General features: G+C 34.7%; 1 protein-coding gene across 1 annotated transcript; it reads left to right on the top strand.

Annotated features, from left to right (window-relative positions):
• The first annotated feature begins 15,898 nt into the window (after positions 1 to 15,898).
• Positions 15,899 to 18,548, top strand: LOC132164339 (aluminum-activated malate transporter 2-like). The gene is made up of 6 exons (XM_088519126.1): positions 15,899 to 16,277; positions 16,393 to 16,533; positions 16,655 to 16,927; positions 17,084 to 17,202; positions 17,288 to 17,431; positions 17,956 to 18,548. The coding sequence occupies exons 1-6, from the start codon at positions 15,995 to 15,997 to the stop codon at positions 18,454 to 18,456; spliced, it is 1,461 nt and encodes a 486-aa protein (XP_088375252.1). The 5' UTR covers positions 15,899 to 15,994; the 3' UTR covers positions 18,457 to 18,548.
• Positions 18,549 to 18,787: the final 239 nt, after the last annotated feature.

Here is an 18,787-nt window from a genome sequence, read left to right as displayed (position 1 = left end):
TTTCCATGGCCTTTGATGATGGTATTCTTTTTCGGACACTTCATGGCCAATCGGCATTCTTTGTCTTGAAATAGCTTGTGTTAACAAGTAATTCTAGAAATTTCTTTTGTGTTTTTCTTGAGTCTCTCTAAGAATGATCTGGCTATTAAAATTACCAGTTGATCAAAATTCAATAATGATCAATCACAAGCTCAATGGTGATTTTAATAGTCACATTATTATTGGAGGGACTTATAGCATTATTCTGCATTAACTGTTAAGGTGTCGGGTAAAATAGAACAGGTCTTGACCATATAGTATTACTGTAATTTGCAAATCATCTTGAATCAAGGATTTAGCCAATTCAATTATTGATATCATCAACATGGAAACAAATCATTTAGAATCCAGGGATTTTACCAAGTCGAACATTGTCATCATCAAGGAAACAAACCAAGCGCATCCCTTCCTTTATGAGCAAGATTGAATCTTTTCTGCAGTAAAATTATTCTTCAAATTCTATTATGGTGTCAAAAGTTAATCTTACAACTTATCTTTCATTTCAACTAAAATAGTTCCTATGTAGTGTCGTCTCACAAGTGATGGAGATAGTTCATGTGTAGTGTGGTCTAACAAATGATGATTGCACACGGTATCAGATCCAACAATGGCATCATCTTCCTCATCCACTCCACCCTCTTTTGCTTTCACATCTTGTTTCTATCAAACTATACATGTCAAAATTGCTTGTTATGGGTCTTCCAATTTTTTCTTATTTTATGCAGCAACAATTGAAGGAGTATTGTGATGGCATTGATATGCAAACTACTTCGGGTCAGCCCCCCCGGCAAAGTCCATAACTTAACCGGTCCCGGAGGAGAACTTCCCGGTCATCAAACAAAAGAAAAAAGAACAAACACAAAGGACCTAGAAACAACCAATTCTCCTCACACAACAAGCCGATTACCACTACTCAAAAAAGTCATTTTGTCAAAGACTAATCAGAATCGTGGTAACAATGGTACTGCCCATTGTGGTACCAACATGTCTCCTTGTCAAGTTTGTGGAAAAACTAGTCACCAAGTTCTTGATTGCTTTCATCGAATAAACTTTGCATACCAAGGGCGTCACCCACCATCCTAGTTTGCAGCCATGGCAGCCATAACCAATACTTTCTATGACACTCAACCTTGGTTTGCACATAGTGGAGTCAACAATCATACTACAGGAGACATATATAAAACCTTTCAAATCGAGAGCACCTATAATGGTGGTGAAGTGGTCGTAGACAATGGTCCAGCTCTTACAACAGCCAAATTCAGGCTCAAATGTGTTTGGCAAAAGTCTACATATTTTCAAAACTATTACTCAACAACTTTTTTCAAAAAAAAAAATTGTGGGTTCTACCAAACACACTTAACTTCCTCTTCAAACCCTAATTTTTGCTAATATATATATTTTAAAAAAAATTAGTGAGTATTTATAGGGAAAAGAAAGGACACCCATTAAATAAAATTATTAAAGCTTTTTAACAACTAATTGATGAATTGAATGGCGTAGTGAGGGTGTGGATTATTAAAAAAGAATAAATGTCTCTTTTCCGTGTAGACTTCATCATGACATCCACTAACGTTGCCATCCCTTCCTTTTCATAGCACGCAAAAATATTTTAATTTTGAGTCCTATCATTTGATTAAGACATCCCACTTATTCAAACATCAACATCTCACTTGCTTGTTGTTTTCCCATCTCTTTTATTTATATATATTTTGCCATCTTGTGTTGAGAGTGAAGCAACTCTCCACGGGATTATTATAATCTCTCACCTCATCTTAAATGGTTCACTCTAGATTTATGTTGTTTTTATTAAGAATTCGATTATTTTGACGTAAAAATATGTTTATTTTTTTATTTTTATGAGTTTGAAATTTTCATTCTCAAACTGCATATTGCTATTGGATTGTCGCCGAACCACTTCGATGTATGAGCCAAACACCAAAAATATTTTTTGAGAAATTATTTCGTTGAAACAAATGGAGTCAATGATTTAGATCAATCACCTGTTCGCATTGCTTGTAATTTAGACATATAATGTGAGAGAGCTCATATAAAACTCATCTATTCAAATAAATTTTAAGCTACCCACCTACCTGCCGGACAAATAAATTTAAACTATATGAGATAATTGCCATAAATCCGAGTGCTTTGGTGTTTGTGTGATGGTGGGGTAAGTTGATGTTTAATATTAGGCTTAAAGCTCTTTCAACCTTTTGTTTTTTGTTTTTTTATTTTCTTTCTTTCTTTCTAATCCATCATAACAATGTCTTAATCAAATAATTTTGTTAAGAGTCTTCGATGGATTCCCTTAAGCCACGTGTCAAACCATCACCATTTTCCAATTCATGATTGTAAATTGTAATCGTCTTTCATCATTTGCTAGGGCATATTCGCATCTCTTGCTCCTTCATAGTATCTTCAAAATATTTTCATAATTTTTTTAAATATTTTATATATATATATATATATATATATATATATATATAATTTTTTTTAATTATTTTTTTTAAAATTTTTAATTTTGAATCCATTAAAACTCTTGGTTCCTATCATTGGGGTTGTGTGATGCGCAATGGAGATGCTCACAATCTCTAACTTTGACATATTTTGATTCTTGTGTTGGAAATCAAGTCAACAATGTAATGCGCTACACAACCTATCCCTTGAGGGAGAGAGAAAAAAAAAATGGTTTACTCTTTTAAAATTTAGGTTTAAAAGAGCTTTTGGATATCAAATTGTGATTAAGTTTGTGGACCTCGAAAGTGCGTTTAACATCCTAAAAGTTCGTTTGAAAAAAAAAAAAAACACCTGATTGGTATAAGCTTTTGAATGTCAAAAAGTTTAAAAATTGCCAAAACGCATTTTTGGCAAAAGTTTAAAAATGAAACTTTTGTCAAAAAATGTTTTTTAACTGAAAAACTCTATTTCTCAAACGTAATTCCAAACATGTTTTTTTGAGAGATATAAAGGATATTTGGGAATGAGTTACTCTTATAAGTATCTCACAAAGAAGATGTGGCAAGTTTTAGTAATTATTGGATTTTTTTTAAATAATGGCTAATCTAAGGGCTATTAGATCCTATCACATCAGTTTTGTGGGATATTTGTATAATATGTAGCATTACTTTGAAGTAATACAAAAATGGGGTGAAGAAAGAAGGTGCGTACCTTAGGTTTAAATAAGAAAGAGTAATGCTGACGTGACATGATAGTCCAAACCAACCATGAGATTAGTCATTGTTAAAAAAAAAAAAAATAATAATAATAAAAAAAATAAAAAAAAATATAAATAAAAATAAAAATTTAAGAGTTGGTTGGAACTACTATGTTTAGGGTTTAGGGTTTGGACATTTCTCAAATCATAAATTATAGAAAAATAGAAGAAGAAATGGGTGCGGTGGGTACAAAAATACCATCAACATGAGAAATGAGAAGAGAAATGTGATATGTACTTTCATGTGCAAATTCACTAACGTGATATTGAAAACTACCATTGAATTTAAAATCTAAACGTTGAAAGAGTGTGCACTTAAGAGAGTCAGGGTGGATTTCTCAAAAGAGAATAATATATTGTGAAAGGCTAAAATCCTAAAGAGCATCTTTTTTTAAGGGACTCAGGTGCCCCGGGCTGGATCCAGGGTATCAATAAAGTCCTAAGGCCCAACTAGAAATAGATATTAAAGGTCAGAAAAAATCCTATAAAGTAGGCCTAAATACCATAGACACTAAGACACCAAAGCAGCTCTTGAAAAAAACAAAAGGGAAAAAAATAAAAAGAAGAAATTTACTGGCCACCAAAAAAAAAAAAAAAAAAAGATCGAAAAAAGAAAAAGTGGAAAATCAGTAGCCTTTTGGGCTAGGATTGGCCCTAAATAGATTGTATATATAAAAAAAATGCCTTTGAGGCACACCTTATATATGCATGGCTGCCTTTGGTCGTTTAGCATTTTTTTTTTTTTTTTAAAAAAAAAATTTTAAAGGAAGGAGGGGACTGTCTAGGTGGTTATTTTATTTGAGCATGGTTATAATATCTAGCACTTGCCCGCTGAGAACCAATGACGGGAGGTGTTTTAGACGATGAAAATTGTAGGCATTCCTTCAAGTTCGATTGAGTTATATAGCCTGACCTAACCTCATTAAAACATCAGTGATGCTCAAGGTAGTAGTAAGACTTTATTTTGTCATCTAATTTTGATCAATATTTACGAATTAGGCATTTGTTCAGTGAGAAAAAAAAGAAGGAGCAATTCAATATATATATATATACCCTAGAATCCTCCCAAACAAAACTTTAGTTGGAAATAAATCATATCAAAGTTCAGTCTCATTGTTGTTTTACTCTTTGTAATCTATCCCTAGCAATCTTTGGATATGCATTAATTTCATCTTTTCTCTTTTCAAATTTACCATTAAATTTATGAAACTCACATGTAGTTTTGAAAATGAGCTGTATAAGAGATGAATAAGAGTTGGAAGAATAGCAGGTCTCGGGATATATAATATGAAAGAGAGAAGAGCGGAAGCAGACATAGAGATAGAGAGTGAAAGAATAAGGATACATCTTTACTATATTGATGTATATCAATTGTATTAACACAATAGAGTGATATTGCTCGGTTCTTGGCAATACTCCCCTTGCAACTACCACTTAATAGTGGTGGTTGCCTTTATCGCATGGGGCTTTTAATGAAGCCCTTTTGCCTTTGTATACCTCTTCGTGAGGCCCTTAGAGAGGCTTGAATCATTTTTGGTTCCATTGCCTACTGTTTGTTTTCATTACCATCTTTGCATTGCCTTTTCCGTTTGAGTCTTGTTGTTAGGAAGCTCACCCCGTTTCATTTGTGTTTGTCCTTGTGGGCTATAACTCTTGTCCCATTATATATATATATATATATATATATATATATATATATATATATAAAATACAATAGAGTGATATTTATAGAAAGATTAAGAGTGGGTAAACAAAAAATCCTAGAATAAATAAGGAAACTAAATCAAAATATTGAAAATATTCGAACAAGAATCACTATGGAATGAATTCAATACTTGTCTCAAGATGTTCTTATAGTTGAGTGGCTATATATATATATATATATATATATATATATATAAGAGGATGGAAGTATTTGCAGCCATACGAAGAGCAACAAGGATTCATGCCTTCAAAAGAGAAAGGGACAATTGAGGCATGATTGGCTCACATGTTAGCATTGTAAGTGGATTGGTGACACAAAGGATAGATGCTATAAACTTTATCATTATTCATTTGCTCTTCCATTGCATTAAAGGAGGAATTTTTTTTATGGCCCATTTTTTATTTTTTATTTGTATTTTTTGCACTGTATTTTTTATGACCCAATTTTTTTATTATTTTTTTAAAAGAAAGTCCAGCAATAATGCCATGGACCTTTGACCACCAACATACTCCACTCCAAGAGGGGACAAAGATTAGGGTTTCCTGGAAGTGGGCTTAAGCCCTAGCCCATTTAGATCCTTAGTGTCATAGATAGTTGGGGTTGGTATATTTAATTATGATTTTTTTGACCGACCCTATTACTTTTTGATAACATTAAAGGATGATTTATTCAATAGCATTTTGTTAAATTCGAAACGGCTTAAATTCAACAATTTGATAGTTTAATGAACCTAAGTGTCATAATTGTCAGTTCGTGAGGCTTTATAAAAATGACCGTTAGTTGAGAGGGCTAAAGTATATGTAACCCTAAAATTTATTTTATTTTGATTATGGATGTCTACCAGAATTATGCATCTAGAATGTAGATAGTAGTTGGATGGGGTATAAAAGTGGAGATCTAAGCTTTAATTTCCATCAATGGAAGATTTCTTTTGTCAGAAGGGAGGGGAACGACGTGGCTCATCTACTTGCAAAGTATGCTGTAACACATGTTGAGAATAATTCATGGCATGTATCGCCCCTTAACTGTATTTGTGATGCTTTGTTACTGGAGCAATTTTGCCCCGTTTGTTTGATTATCTTAAAGAGAAGCATATTTTTTATCAGAAAAAAAAAAAAGAAGAAGAAAGAATTATGCATCTAGATATGATCAATAATGTCACAAAAAAGATTAAATAGATTAGCGATATTTATCAATTAAAAGAAAATATTAGAAAAAAAAAATTGAACATAAAAATGTAATTAATAATTTTGCGTCTCAAAAAAAAAAAATAAAAAAAATGCCATTTTAAAAATTGATGCATTAGATCTCAAAATTTTTCTCGATAAATTCCCAAAAAAGTGTTTTTTTTTTTTTTTGACATGTCCGCACAAGAGGAGGGAGGAGGATTCGAACTAGTGACCTCCGTTTTATTAGGCGAGATCACAGTCGATTGAGCTACCTCTTGAGGACAAAAAAAGTGCTGCTTTTAAGCATTGCCTCAAAATTTATCGAGCTGGCCTGCCCATTCAAAGGTTGCTTTTTCATGGGGTCTGGACATTCCGTTGCAAATATGCCTTGGCAATTCATGTTGGTTTTCTTGGTTCTCAGCCAACCGTATTTAATCCATACTGCAAAATTCTGAAACTTATCTATTTCTGAATTCAGATGATGATTTGCTATTCGATCCTCCTACTTATCATTATCTTGTCTGCCGCACCTCTTAAACAAAATGCCCTGACAAGGAATATTGTTATTCATTTTTCTCCTTTTGCATACCCTCAATACTCAACCATGACATCCCACTTGTTATGAAATTCAATGCCTTTGCCTTTCTCTTCTTCTCTTTCTCACCCTACCATTTTGTATACCATTTAGTGGTGGTGGTTTAGTGAGATTTTAAGTATCCCACGTTGGTCGGTTATGTGCATATAAGTTTCTGAAAACCCTATCATTGCAAACCGGTTTTTAATAGTGAGTTTTATTTGAGATTTGTATTATTCGGTATCACATCACCACCACCGATCAAATGAGTTGTGGCTTTGTAGCCGAGTCTCGGAGGAAGAGTATTGATATGATGGGCATAGTGTTAAGTGATTGAAATCTAACAGCTGCAGAGCACAGTCGTATGTTACGATTTTAAGTGTTTTACATTGGTTAGGTGTTATTTTTAACCATGTGTATATCAGCTCTTGTGCGGGTTAGTGTCGATAGAGTTGCCATCATGCACATCAGCAGCATATCGTGGTGACATAATACGATCCTAAGTGTCTCACATCGATTATATGCAATCTTAACCATGTATGGGTATATAAATTTTTAGATACCCTATCCTTACAAGGTTGTTTTCAAGAGTACTTATATCATACATCTGAAAAAGCACAATATTTTTTCTTCTTTAAATTTTTATCATTTGAAATCTTATGCGGTATTAAAGTTTGATTTCCTGGCTCAACTACAAGCCAAAGAGACTTGATCCTTTAAAGTACATTGTTCTGAACATTACGTGATGAAAATTAAAATTAGAATTAAAATGAGAACATATTCAACCCATTTGTAAATATTCTAAACGTCCAAATTGTTAGTGTTCCTCTGTTCTTTACTCTGTCTCCATCAATCAAAAGTCTCAAATATGCTTCGCATATTGGTCGTACAGGGAATGTGGATTTGGAAAAGCAGCCTTATTTTTCTAGCCATGTATGGTAGCAAGAACAGAAGGATAAAGTGGGATCAAATAATATAAGATTTTGAGAAGATGAGAAAATCTAGAAAAAGGAGGCTCCAGCAAGGTCCTCAAGGAGCATCTTTTTTTCATTCATTGATATTAGTTGTTTGTTATTTTTTTATTTTATTTTTTATTTTTTTGGAGAAATGCTAAGGGTCAATAAGTTATTCATATTTAGTCTACATTCTCTTACAAATTTAATATATCAATCATTAGATTTGTAGGGTCCACTATTGACTTATGTGGAGTTCACATAAGTCCACAAATATGATGGTTAATTTCTAAGATGAGATTAGTCAAATATGGAGAAAATGTTGACCCAAAGCATTTATCTTTTTCTTGCTTTTGGCCCTTCCACGTCAACAAATTCATTAGAGCCACTCTAGAGAAAAATTCTTCAATTTTTTTTTTTTTTTTTTTGCGGGGGGGGGTGTACATAGGTTTTAACGCCTTCATTTTTTCTCACCTAAGTTTCATTTTGTATCATAGATAATACCTAGGTTATGGCTAAATGCTGAATTGGTACCTCCGTCCATCTTCCATTAATAAAATTAACAAATTTTCACTCTTTTTTGTAATTGGGGGTGGTTTGGCCACCTCGAATGGCCTTGGGGTGGTTGGGTCACGCCCATACCATTACCGGCTTTGCAGGTGGTTCGGCAACCCTCATTTTTGGGCAATTGGGGTGGGCGGCCACCCCTATTTTGGCCACTAGGGGTGGCTCAGCCACCCCCAAGGCTAATATGAGGTGACCAAACCACCCCCAAGGTCCTTGGAGGTTGTTTAGCCACTCCCTAATTGCATTTTGAGGTGAAAATCGATTAGTTTTATTAACAGAATATGAACGGAGGTACCATCTCCGTATTTAGTCAAAAACTAGGTTTCATTTATAATATAAAATAAAACCTAGGTGGGAAAAAATAAAGGCGTTAAAACGCAGGTACTAAGGGGGTGTTTGGCAAAAGGCATAACCCAGCCTAGATACTGTTTAAAACTTTTCTTTAATGTGAAATTATATTATTACCCTTCATTTGTTTCTCCCAAATCATAGCCAGAACCAAGACATGGGCGCCGATCTTCTACCTTTACCAACCTCGTCTTCGTCCTCCTCCCTCTTTGCTGCCGTAGACATGGGCACCAACTCCTTCGAGCTCATCATTGTCCATGCCAACACATCCGGCAAATTCCTCACTCTCGGCCACCTCAAAGAATCTGTCGTCCTCGGCCTCAGCTCCGCCCCAACAACCCCACTTGCCCTCCATACCCTCCAAGGCTTCCAAGCAATCTTATCCTCTCACCATGTCATTCCCAACCATACTCACTGTGTTGCCACTGTAGCAACACGCGAGGCAGCTAATAGAAATGAGTTTGTTCGGTGTGTCAAGGAAAAGACTGGTCTTGAAGTTGAGGTGTTGTCTGGTGAGGAGGAAGCCCAGCTTGTGTACCTGGGTGTGCTTCAATTCCTGTCAGTTTTTGGGAAATCGGTGTTGGTTATAGATTTTGGAGGTGGGTCTACTGAGTTCGTTGTTGGGAAGGAAGGGAAAGTTAGTTTTGGGGCTTCATTGAAGTTGGGGCATGTGAATTTGACTAACAAGTTTGTGAAACATGGCCTTGTTCGGCAAATGAGGGAGTATGTTAGATTAGTTATACGAGAATCTGGGGTGGTAGAGAAAATCAAGGAGTGTGGATCTGAGATGGTGGATTTGAGACGCTGAGCAAACAAAAAGCGTGGGATTTAATTTCTGTGGAAAAATTGCAGAGAGAGAGGGGCAATATGGTAAAAATCATGACAAATGTTGAGGAAAAAAACTGGTCAATGGTCAGACACTAAACAGTGTTTAGGCTTAGGCTTTTACCAAACGAAGCCTAAAAAGGTATTTAACCAAAATAAAAAAGTCTCCAGAATTAATAGTTGTTTTTTAAATAGCCCCATCAAGTTTAAAGTGTACTAAACTGATACATCAAACTATCAAAGTATCCTTAAAAAAAAAAAAAAAAAAAAAAGTATGTAAAAAATGCAACTTTTTATTATTATGTTCCTATAATACTCTTATTCTCTTTAAAACTAAAATAAAAATTAATAAAATTAAAAACTAAAAAATTATTATTTTTAGATAAAGAAAAAAAGAAAAAAAATTAATTTTTTAGTTTAATATATTCACATTTTTTTTTTATTAAGAATGACACATGTCGCCATTTGATTGGGATTGACATAACATCTAACAGAACTCCCAGAGGGTTTGACCTCAAATGATATAGTGCAATAAAAAAGCCATTTTATTATCTCTATTTTTTTATATCGGTTTGTAATTCAGGCCAACTACAATGACTAATTTTTATTTATCCTAAAAAAAAAAAAAAAACTAAACCTAGTTTTTTTTTTTTTTTTTTTTAGTTTTTAGTTTTTAAGAAAATAAGGATATTATAAGAATATAATAAAAAAGTGTCATTTTAACACATCTTAGTAGTTTGATGCATCATTTTAGCTCACTTTAAATTTTATGAAACTTTCATATAAGCGACAAATAATTAAGGAGGTATATATATATATATATATATATATATATATATATATATATATGGGTGGAAAATAGGTTGAAAGACGTGTTACTTTGGAGACAAAAAGTAGGTTTTTCACGAGAAAACGTACAGGCAAACTCAGGGGGATCAGGATCTCTACTTTGATGAATAATGGATGAGTCTGCTTGCTGCACTTTCAAGTGTCGGTAAAAGTTATTATTAAATTTTGAATGAATTATTTTTAATAATCGTTAATTGTGTAATCACGTAAATGCTTTTGTAGATGGTTGAAAAAAGTAAAATGGACGGTTAACAGTTTTACGAGTTAGCAAAGACGATTATAACTATTAACTACTTACCCTTATATATATACACCAACGACGTCGTTTCGGTGTTAAAAATGACTTCGTTTCATAGAAGTTATGGTTTCCACGTCTTGACATAACATAAGTCTCCTCAATCCTACTTTTTCGTTAAAAAAAATGATAGAAATACAATTTTTTTGTCCAACTTTTCTCTTATGTGGTCATTTTTTTATTTGGTATTAAAAAATATATATATATATACGTTGGTATTTTTCTTCATAAAAATGGTCATTATTATGAAGGAAAAGGCTATTTATGATCATTGTTGGGTACAGCTTATCTTGTAATTTGTTCTTTAGTTTGAGAAATATGATTCTATGTATTATTGTGACATTGTTGCTATGCTTTTTTGGTGAATACTTCTTTTTATTTATTTATTTATTATTATTATTATTATTTTTTGTTGTTGAGGAAATTGTCTTTAAACTTAGTTATGAATCATTGTCCAGGACCAAAAAAAAAAAAAAAGACTTTGTTATGATTCATGGGGAAAAAAAAAGGGATTATCTTAAAAGTTAAACGAAAAAAAGCCCTACAAAGAGGCTAAAAAAACAAAACAAAAAAAGAAAAAGAAAAAGGGACCAAACAAATAGGTTCAAGAAGGCCAAAAACTCAAAAATAAGTCCAAAAGACCCATATTAAAAAAAACAGATATGCAGTGCGATTTTAACTTCAAATAATCGCTAATCGGTGGTTATTTTAAAACTGCTAATAGCCTAAGGCGGAGCAGTTGAGGTTATTAAAGTTTGTACATTTAACAGTGTATATGATATCAATATTGACACTTTTTTTTTTTTTTTTTTAAATAATCGACATCATGTATAAATGTATCAACTTTAAATTTTGACTGTGAAATGAAAAGAATTCTATTCTCTCTACGGAGGCCTCGTGAAGTTGTTTTTCCCATCTCTGCTTAAAGTTAGTCGTGACCCCCTTAATGTTCGTCCCTGCTTGAAGGCTGCCATTTTGATGTTGTTGTTTTTGTTTGTTTGTTTGTTTGCTTTTTTTTTTTTTTTTTTTTTTTTAATCCCTACATAAAAGCTACTTGAAATAATTAGCTACCCTTGAATAAACATGGTGACGCTCTTTAGGTGGTACAGGCGCTGCACAGAGAAGTAAATACGAGCACCTAATTGAGGAAGCTCGCAAAGTCTTAAATAGCCTCCAACAATGTAAAGTTAACCACGTCTGGCACATTGCTAATGGGGCGGCGCACCACCTTGTAAAGGTGGTGCTTTTGCCAAGTGAGGAAGAGATTTATCTTAAGAAAGTTCCCAATTGTATTGTTGATGTTATTTATTATTTTTTTTTGAATTGGGAACTGCCTTTAAAAATCAAGAAACAACTTTCTCCGCAAGAACAACCTCCAGAATACAGAGCACAAGCAAAATGCCAAACTAGTTATGTGGTACAACTTAAGGCATATCTAGCTAGACGATGAGCTGCAACATTTCCGGTCCTCCTCACATGACTGGCCTCCCATTGACATGAAGAATTCAGCATTAGTTTCGCGTCCTCCACCACATGACCGTAGCTCCCCCTGCAAACTGAGTCCTTTCGGAGTGCCTGGATAACCTTGAGCGATGTGCTTAAATTGGTTATTATTAATAAAAGTATGCTCAATTTCTTCAAAAACAAAACAAAATGGGTGAATTCCACAACTCTATTGCAAAGACATTCTCAAACGTAGAACGAAAATATATTTTTTAAAAAATCACTTTAACCCCCTTGAACTTTTAATGCTTTTGCAATCATCTCTCTAAAGTCTAAACTGTAAGAACTCTCAATTTAGTGTAACCAACTTAAAAATTTGTGTAGTGTCACTCATACTGTTAAGATTTATGGTGCATGTCTCAATTTAAAATAATTTGATCGAATATGTCCAACTTTGCCACAATGATGACAGGTGGAAACAAACCTTTGAGAATGTTGTCTTTTATGAGGAGGGATATATTTAGACTTTGATCTAGGCAAAAAGATTCTATATCACATTTATCTTTCTTAAGAGAAGCCAAGTTTTTCTTTGGGATTTAAACTAAAAATAGTTTGGTCTGATGTGACCAATAATCCCACAATGATGGCAAATAGGAACAAACTTAGCTTGAGTTTGTTTCTTAGAAGAAGTCTTGGATTTAGGTTTCACACAATTATTCAAACAAGAAGTTTTGCCCTTATCCAAACAGATTATATTAGCTTTGATTTCTTTAACATTCACATGCTTAACAAACAAGGTATTTCTTTCAGATTTAGAAGCATGTGAAGTAGAACTACCAATATTATCAACAATCATACTATACTTATTATGAACATAGAAAAAACTTTTCAAATTATCACAAGAGGATTTTTGTGAGATTTCTTTAGAATCTTTCAAATCATTTTCAAGTGATATATTTTTTTCAACAAGCATAAACATCTTAGAATTTAAAGAATTAATCAAGGTATGTGATTCAGACAATTTGGTCATCAAGGATTCTTTTTCCTGTTCTACATCTTTAAAATTCGAACACATCTTTTTGTATTTGTAGAATAGTTTACTATACTTATCAGAGATGATCTTGTACACATCGTTAAGATTATCAAAACCAAAAGAGTTGGACTAAGATGTATTCATAGTAAAAAGGAGTCAATGATCTCACTCAGAAATTTAAGCCAAACAGAGTGAATTCGCTCTGATACCAATTGAAAAGCCCTATCTAGACTCCAAATACCAATTAATGTGGAATTAACAAATAAGAGGCAACAAACAATTCAAACATCAAAATATGTAAAGCAGTAAATTACGAAAACACAAATATTTTGGTGACGAAGAAGAAACCTTTTAGAAAATGATCTAAAAGTAAAACCTATTTAGGGTAGCCAAACCCAGGAAATCACTATCAAATGATTATTCAGCGATTACAGACATTAGGAACACTTACAACACTTTGCAAGACCTTGGCTCTGTAAGATCGACAAGCCTACAACTCGTTTCCTTGCTCACAATCTTTTTCAACGTGATTTTCCTTTACCAGATCCTTTCGATAGACTTCTCAATGAAGTACATAAATCAAACTAACATAAAAACTCTAAGAGTAACAATTTATGGCTCACAACATATGATTGCTCTTAGCTCAGCCTTTGACGAACTCTAAGGTAGAAATTCGTACCTCTCCAAGTCTATAACGACATATTTATATCATGTACAAAACCCTAGACATGGGCCCACTTAAAAACACGTTTTGGGCATAAAACCTATGGGGTGTCCGGACAGGGTTAGTGCCTGTCCGGACAGCAAGCTTCGAGGACGGAAAATACTGCTTGTTGGATTTACTGTCCGAACAGGGTAAGGACTTGTCCGGACAGCCTCTACTTCGGAGCTAGAGAATGACTCTCTGGTTTTGCTGTTGGGACAGCCTAGTCCTCTGTCCGGAAAGCAATTGCAATATGGAGGAAATTCAAATTTCTTTAGACCTTTGGTTTTGAGCACCGAATTAGCCAACAAGAACTAACCAAAAGGACACAAATTATGAATGGAAATGGGAATGCAACGATCAAACGAAAGCATGCATGACGTAATTTATGATGATGTTTGATGTTATGTTCTATGTTAGATTTCATACAATATATATCAGTATGTATATGTGCCTGAATGGAGCAGAGCACACATATATATATATATACCATTACAACTTTACAATAATCAACTAACTCATCCAAAGGCATAAAAGAATTCAAGACTTTTCAAGGCTTCGATCGATGCATGATCAATCGAACTAGTGTGATATGCAGTGATACAAATTTCTGAGAGTTCGATTGACCCTTCAATTGATAAACGATCAAGCAAAGTAATGCATGCATTGAAAAATGATACATAAACCCAAGAGTTCGATCGATCGAAGTTCTGCATCAAGTGAGATATTGAAACCGAAAGTTTATAAACACTCAATCAAACAAACCTACAACGAACAGAACTGACTTTCATTTTAAAACCCAAGTTTTAATTTAACCCTTGGTACACCAAATATTATGTGAGAGAGAGGTCCACCCATTGCCAACACTTCAGAGAGCAATCTAAACACTTTTGAGCATAAACATATATTCTCTATTAAATAAAGTTTGGGGTCAATCACAAATTTTCAAAAAAAAAAAAAAAAAAAATTGTTGAAACAGGATTTATGCTGCCAAATCCAGACAGCAGGGCAAGGCGTCCGAGTTGATTATTATAAAGTTGAGTTCAAGTCATCTCTGGAACAAAGCTGGAGTATATATTATATGCTCAAAAGTCCAAGCTGATAACTTCTCCACTGGCTCCTTGCTAGGAAAGTTATCATGTCTGTGCTTTACTTATAACTTTCGAGTTTGTGTTTTTCTTTCTTTATATATATATATATATATATATAGCCCTTGCTCAACGAAAAAAAAAAACCCTAAGGGCTCAAATATGTTAAAAGCAAAGGGAGAGAGGGAGAGAGAGAGAGAGAGAGAGAGAGAGAGAGAGAGGGTGGAAAAATATGTGTGCCATCTTTTCAGCTAACCTAAGCCGGAGAAGGGGAAAAGGCTTATCTTTTTAAGCGGAACCGAAAATGACAGAGTGCATGGACTGTGTTACAGCGTGATTCTCTCTTAGTGCTTTAAACCATGGGATACAGTTCATAGTTACACACCTATTCTGCATTTGGCTATGCCATCATTATCACAGACTTTGGTTATTTAGACTCCACAAACACTAGTAAGCCAACTTTCGTTTCAAGTGCTTACTCTCTAACGTGCTGGTTGCAACGTCAACTTTTCACTACAACGTTTTTTAATCTTATCTACTTATTCTCCATCTTTTTCGACATAAGCACTTGAAAGTGTAAAAAAAATGGGTTTTCGTATCTCTTTAGACGTCAGTACTTGATTACTAGTAATATAGATTTCGAGTAATGCTATACATTACCTGGCGTGACTTTTGAAATCGCTATTAAATTTGAAATTGATCATTTTTTAAATTTTGATGATCTAATGATAATTTTTAAAAGGCACGTCAAAAAACATGAGAGTAAGAGTATATGTAACATTTCTTGTACCAGGCCTGCAAGGAGAACTAAAATGACAGTTTTATAGTGATGTGACTTTCACCTTTACCTTAAGGAGTTCTGACAATGGGTAACAACACCAATCCAGAGCTACAATGCACTTAATATATATATGCTGCTTTTGCATTTTCAACCTCTTTCTTTAAGTGTAAATTCTCTTGTACTTGGAGCCGTACAAAGTAAAAGACAAGAAAACGTGTTGATCGAATACAAGTAATATTATTATATCCCTCCTACATAATGCTTTCTTCTTATAAATCAAGGCCTGTAGATCCCCTCCAAAAGCATCATCTGGAGCCCTCCATTTCTCCTCCTCCCCCTCCCCCTCCCTCATCAGTTCATGCAAAAAACAAAGAAAACTTGTCTGCCACTACTTGGATAGCAGCCACAGAGATGAGCACTGCAAGCCCTGAGAAACATATGCTGCTACTCACTCGATGCTTCTCCTTCTTTAAGGCCCTGCCTCAGAGGCTTGCAGCCAAGGCATTTGAGATTGCTGCCTCCACCAAAAAGCTTGCCCAAGATGACCCCAGAAGAGTAACTCACTCAGCAAAAGTTGGAGTTGCACTCTCCTTGGTTTCCTTGGTCTACTACTATCAGCCACTCTATGTCAATTTTGGTGTCTCAGCAATGTGGGCAGTTGTCACTGTGGTTGTCGTTTTTGAATTCTCTGTAGGTAATGTTTTGGAACATGTTGGAAATTCTAGACAAATTCTCAAGTTTATAGGTTTGTATTTGTTCACTTGTAAATCAAATCAAATTAAAGCAAACAATTCTTGGCATGCTTTCAGGAGCCACTCTTGGAAAAGGTCTCAATAGGGGATTGGCAACATTGCTAGCTGGTGCTTTGGGTGTTGGAGCTCACCATCTAGCTAGCCTCTGTGGACAGATAGGTGAACCCATTCTACTTGGGATCTTTGTCTTCCTCCAAGGTGAGCTCTTTTTCTTCTTATTTTTTTGTCACGTTATTTCAGTTGTATAACAGTAGCATTATTCATTTTACAAATATGTGAATAATAAGTAGCCAATGGGTTTGTACCACATGTGCTGCAGCTACTACATCAACATTTGTACGGTTCTTCCCAAAAATCAAGGCAAGATATGACTATGGGCTGTTGATATTTATATTGACATTCTCCCTGATATCTGTGTCTGGTTTTCGAGATGATGAGATATTAGAGTTGGCACACAAGAGGCTATCAACCATTATCATAGGTGCCTCAGCCTGTGTGATAATATCCATTTTGATTTGCCCTGTTTGGGCTGGAGAAGATCTACACAATCTGATTGCTCTCAACATGGAAAAGCTGGCCAACTTCTTAGAAGGTACAACTAAAAAAAAAAGTACACAACCTGTTCATAGACATGCATAAAAGAAAAAAGGACTAAAAATCCAACATGCTAATTAATTATATTGTCCTTTTTCTCCTTCAATTTATGAGCATCAATAATCATAGCTTATAGAACTTGACAAATTCATAGGATTTGGAGGTGAATACTTCAAAACATCAGAAGATGGAGAGGGTAATGATCATCATGACAAGTTGTTTCTGAAAGAATACAAGAATGTTCTCAATTCAAAAAGTACTGAAGAATCCTTGGTGGGTAACAAGTTCTCTCTGTCCCTGTCTCTGAAAATTTACTTAAAAAAAGCCTCAGATGTTGATCATATGATGTTTTTTGCAGGCTAATTTTGCAAGCTGGGAGCCTTGTCATGGCCAATTCCAGTTCCGCCATCCTTGGAAACAATACCTTCAAATTGGAGCTCTAACCCGCGAATGCGCCTACCGAATAGACGCCCTTAGTAGCTACCTCAACTCTGATGTTCAAGTAAGACACATAAATAATGGACCAAAAAAGTTTGTCCATTTCAAACAAAGGGCAACTTTACTTGCCCTCGGCTATCATTGTTTTTGTAATCATAATCTTGAACGTTTAATTTTTGCAATGTCCGTATTCCAAAAAAAAATTTCTTTCAATTTTATCCTTCCGTTAAGATTTTCAGTCAAATCCTAACAAAGAATGTCAAAAGTAGTGTTGGCCGCCAATGGTGAGTCTAGCGACGCATGACCAAACTATGGATTAGTTGACTCACGGCCATTTCACCCGTTCTATTTTTTTATTAGTTTCTTTTTAATAAAGGAAAATTTGTATTTTTATAAATTTTTTTACGAGTATAAGAAACATTTCACTTACTTACCGTTTTATTTAACCTTAACGGTACAATAAAATACCGTATTACAAAAATTAAAAATTCAAGATTATGATTGCAAAAACGCTGGAAGGTCGGGATAAGCAAAATTTTCCATTACCCATATATTCAATCCTCAGCTTCGTATGATCTTCCTATGCAGTCGCAGGCGTCGCCGGAAATTCGCAGTAAAATCCAGGAGGCATGCACAGAAATGAGCCTGGAATGCGGCAGGGCGCTGAAAGAATTATCATCTGCAGTACGAACAATGAGCCAGCAGTCTTCCGCCGACCGCCACGTTTCAAATTCAAAAGCCGCCGCCGGGAATCTTGAATCAGTGCTGAGATCAGGCTTATTTGAAGACGCCGACGACCTCTTAGCAGTGATTCCGGCGGCGACAGTGGCTTCACTGCTTATTGATGTTGTCGGCTGCACCGAGAGAATCCGTGACGCCGTTAATGAGCTGGCCTCTGTAGCAAATTTTGAGAGTGTGAAGCCTAAAGCCGTCTCGCCGGAACAATCACTTTTAGAAGATGTTAAACCGGTCTCCGAGATTGAATGCCCTCATGTTGTTGTAAGGGTCGGTGGGCCAACTTCAGGTTCACCGGAAAATTACACTCGTCGGCCGGAACCATTGACTGGTAATAAACAGGCAGAGATGTAAATAGTCAAAATAGGTATCACTAGTATATCTAACGATGATAATATCCCTGAACTCAATTCTTGTAAAGTTTGGGTGCTATGTTTGAGTTAATTACCAACAGAATGAAAAAAGATTAAAGAAATAAATAATTAATTAAGTTTTACCCTAATTACTGAGTTAACTATTTTCTATTACTGTGAAATAAATTTTCGAATTTTTGTAAAGGTGCCACATCACCATCGCCGCCATCATCGCCGCCATCGTCTGAGTTAACTCAGATTTTAACATTATTCTGACTTAAGCATTGAAACTATTTTTATTGGCACCCATTGGCAAGCTCTCGTGCTTTTAT

The sequence above is a fragment of the Corylus avellana genome, chromosome 8 (genome assembly GCF_965113065.1).
Source record: "Corylus avellana chromosome 8, dhCorAvel1.hap1.2, whole genome shotgun sequence".
Classification (NCBI taxonomy): Eukaryota; Viridiplantae; Streptophyta; class Magnoliopsida; order Fagales; family Betulaceae; genus Corylus; species Corylus avellana.
The sequence above is the reverse complement of the archived record's forward strand: the minus strand, read 5'-3'. Positions and strand labels throughout refer to the sequence as shown.

Excerpts from the sequence above, each read along its gene's own strand:
- LOC132164339 (XM_088519126.1), top strand. The coding sequence starts at position 15,995 with ATGAGCACTGCAAGCCCTGAGAAACATATGCTGCTACTCACTCGATGC. Across the intron at positions 16,278-16,392 it reads CGTTTTTGAATTCTCTGTAG|GAGCCACTCTTGGAAAAGGT; the intron begins GTAATGTTTTGG and ends GCATGCTTTCAG. Across the intron at positions 17,203-17,287 it reads AAAGTACTGAAGAATCCTTG|GCTAATTTTGCAAGCTGGGA; the intron begins GTGGGTAACAAG and ends TGTTTTTTGCAG.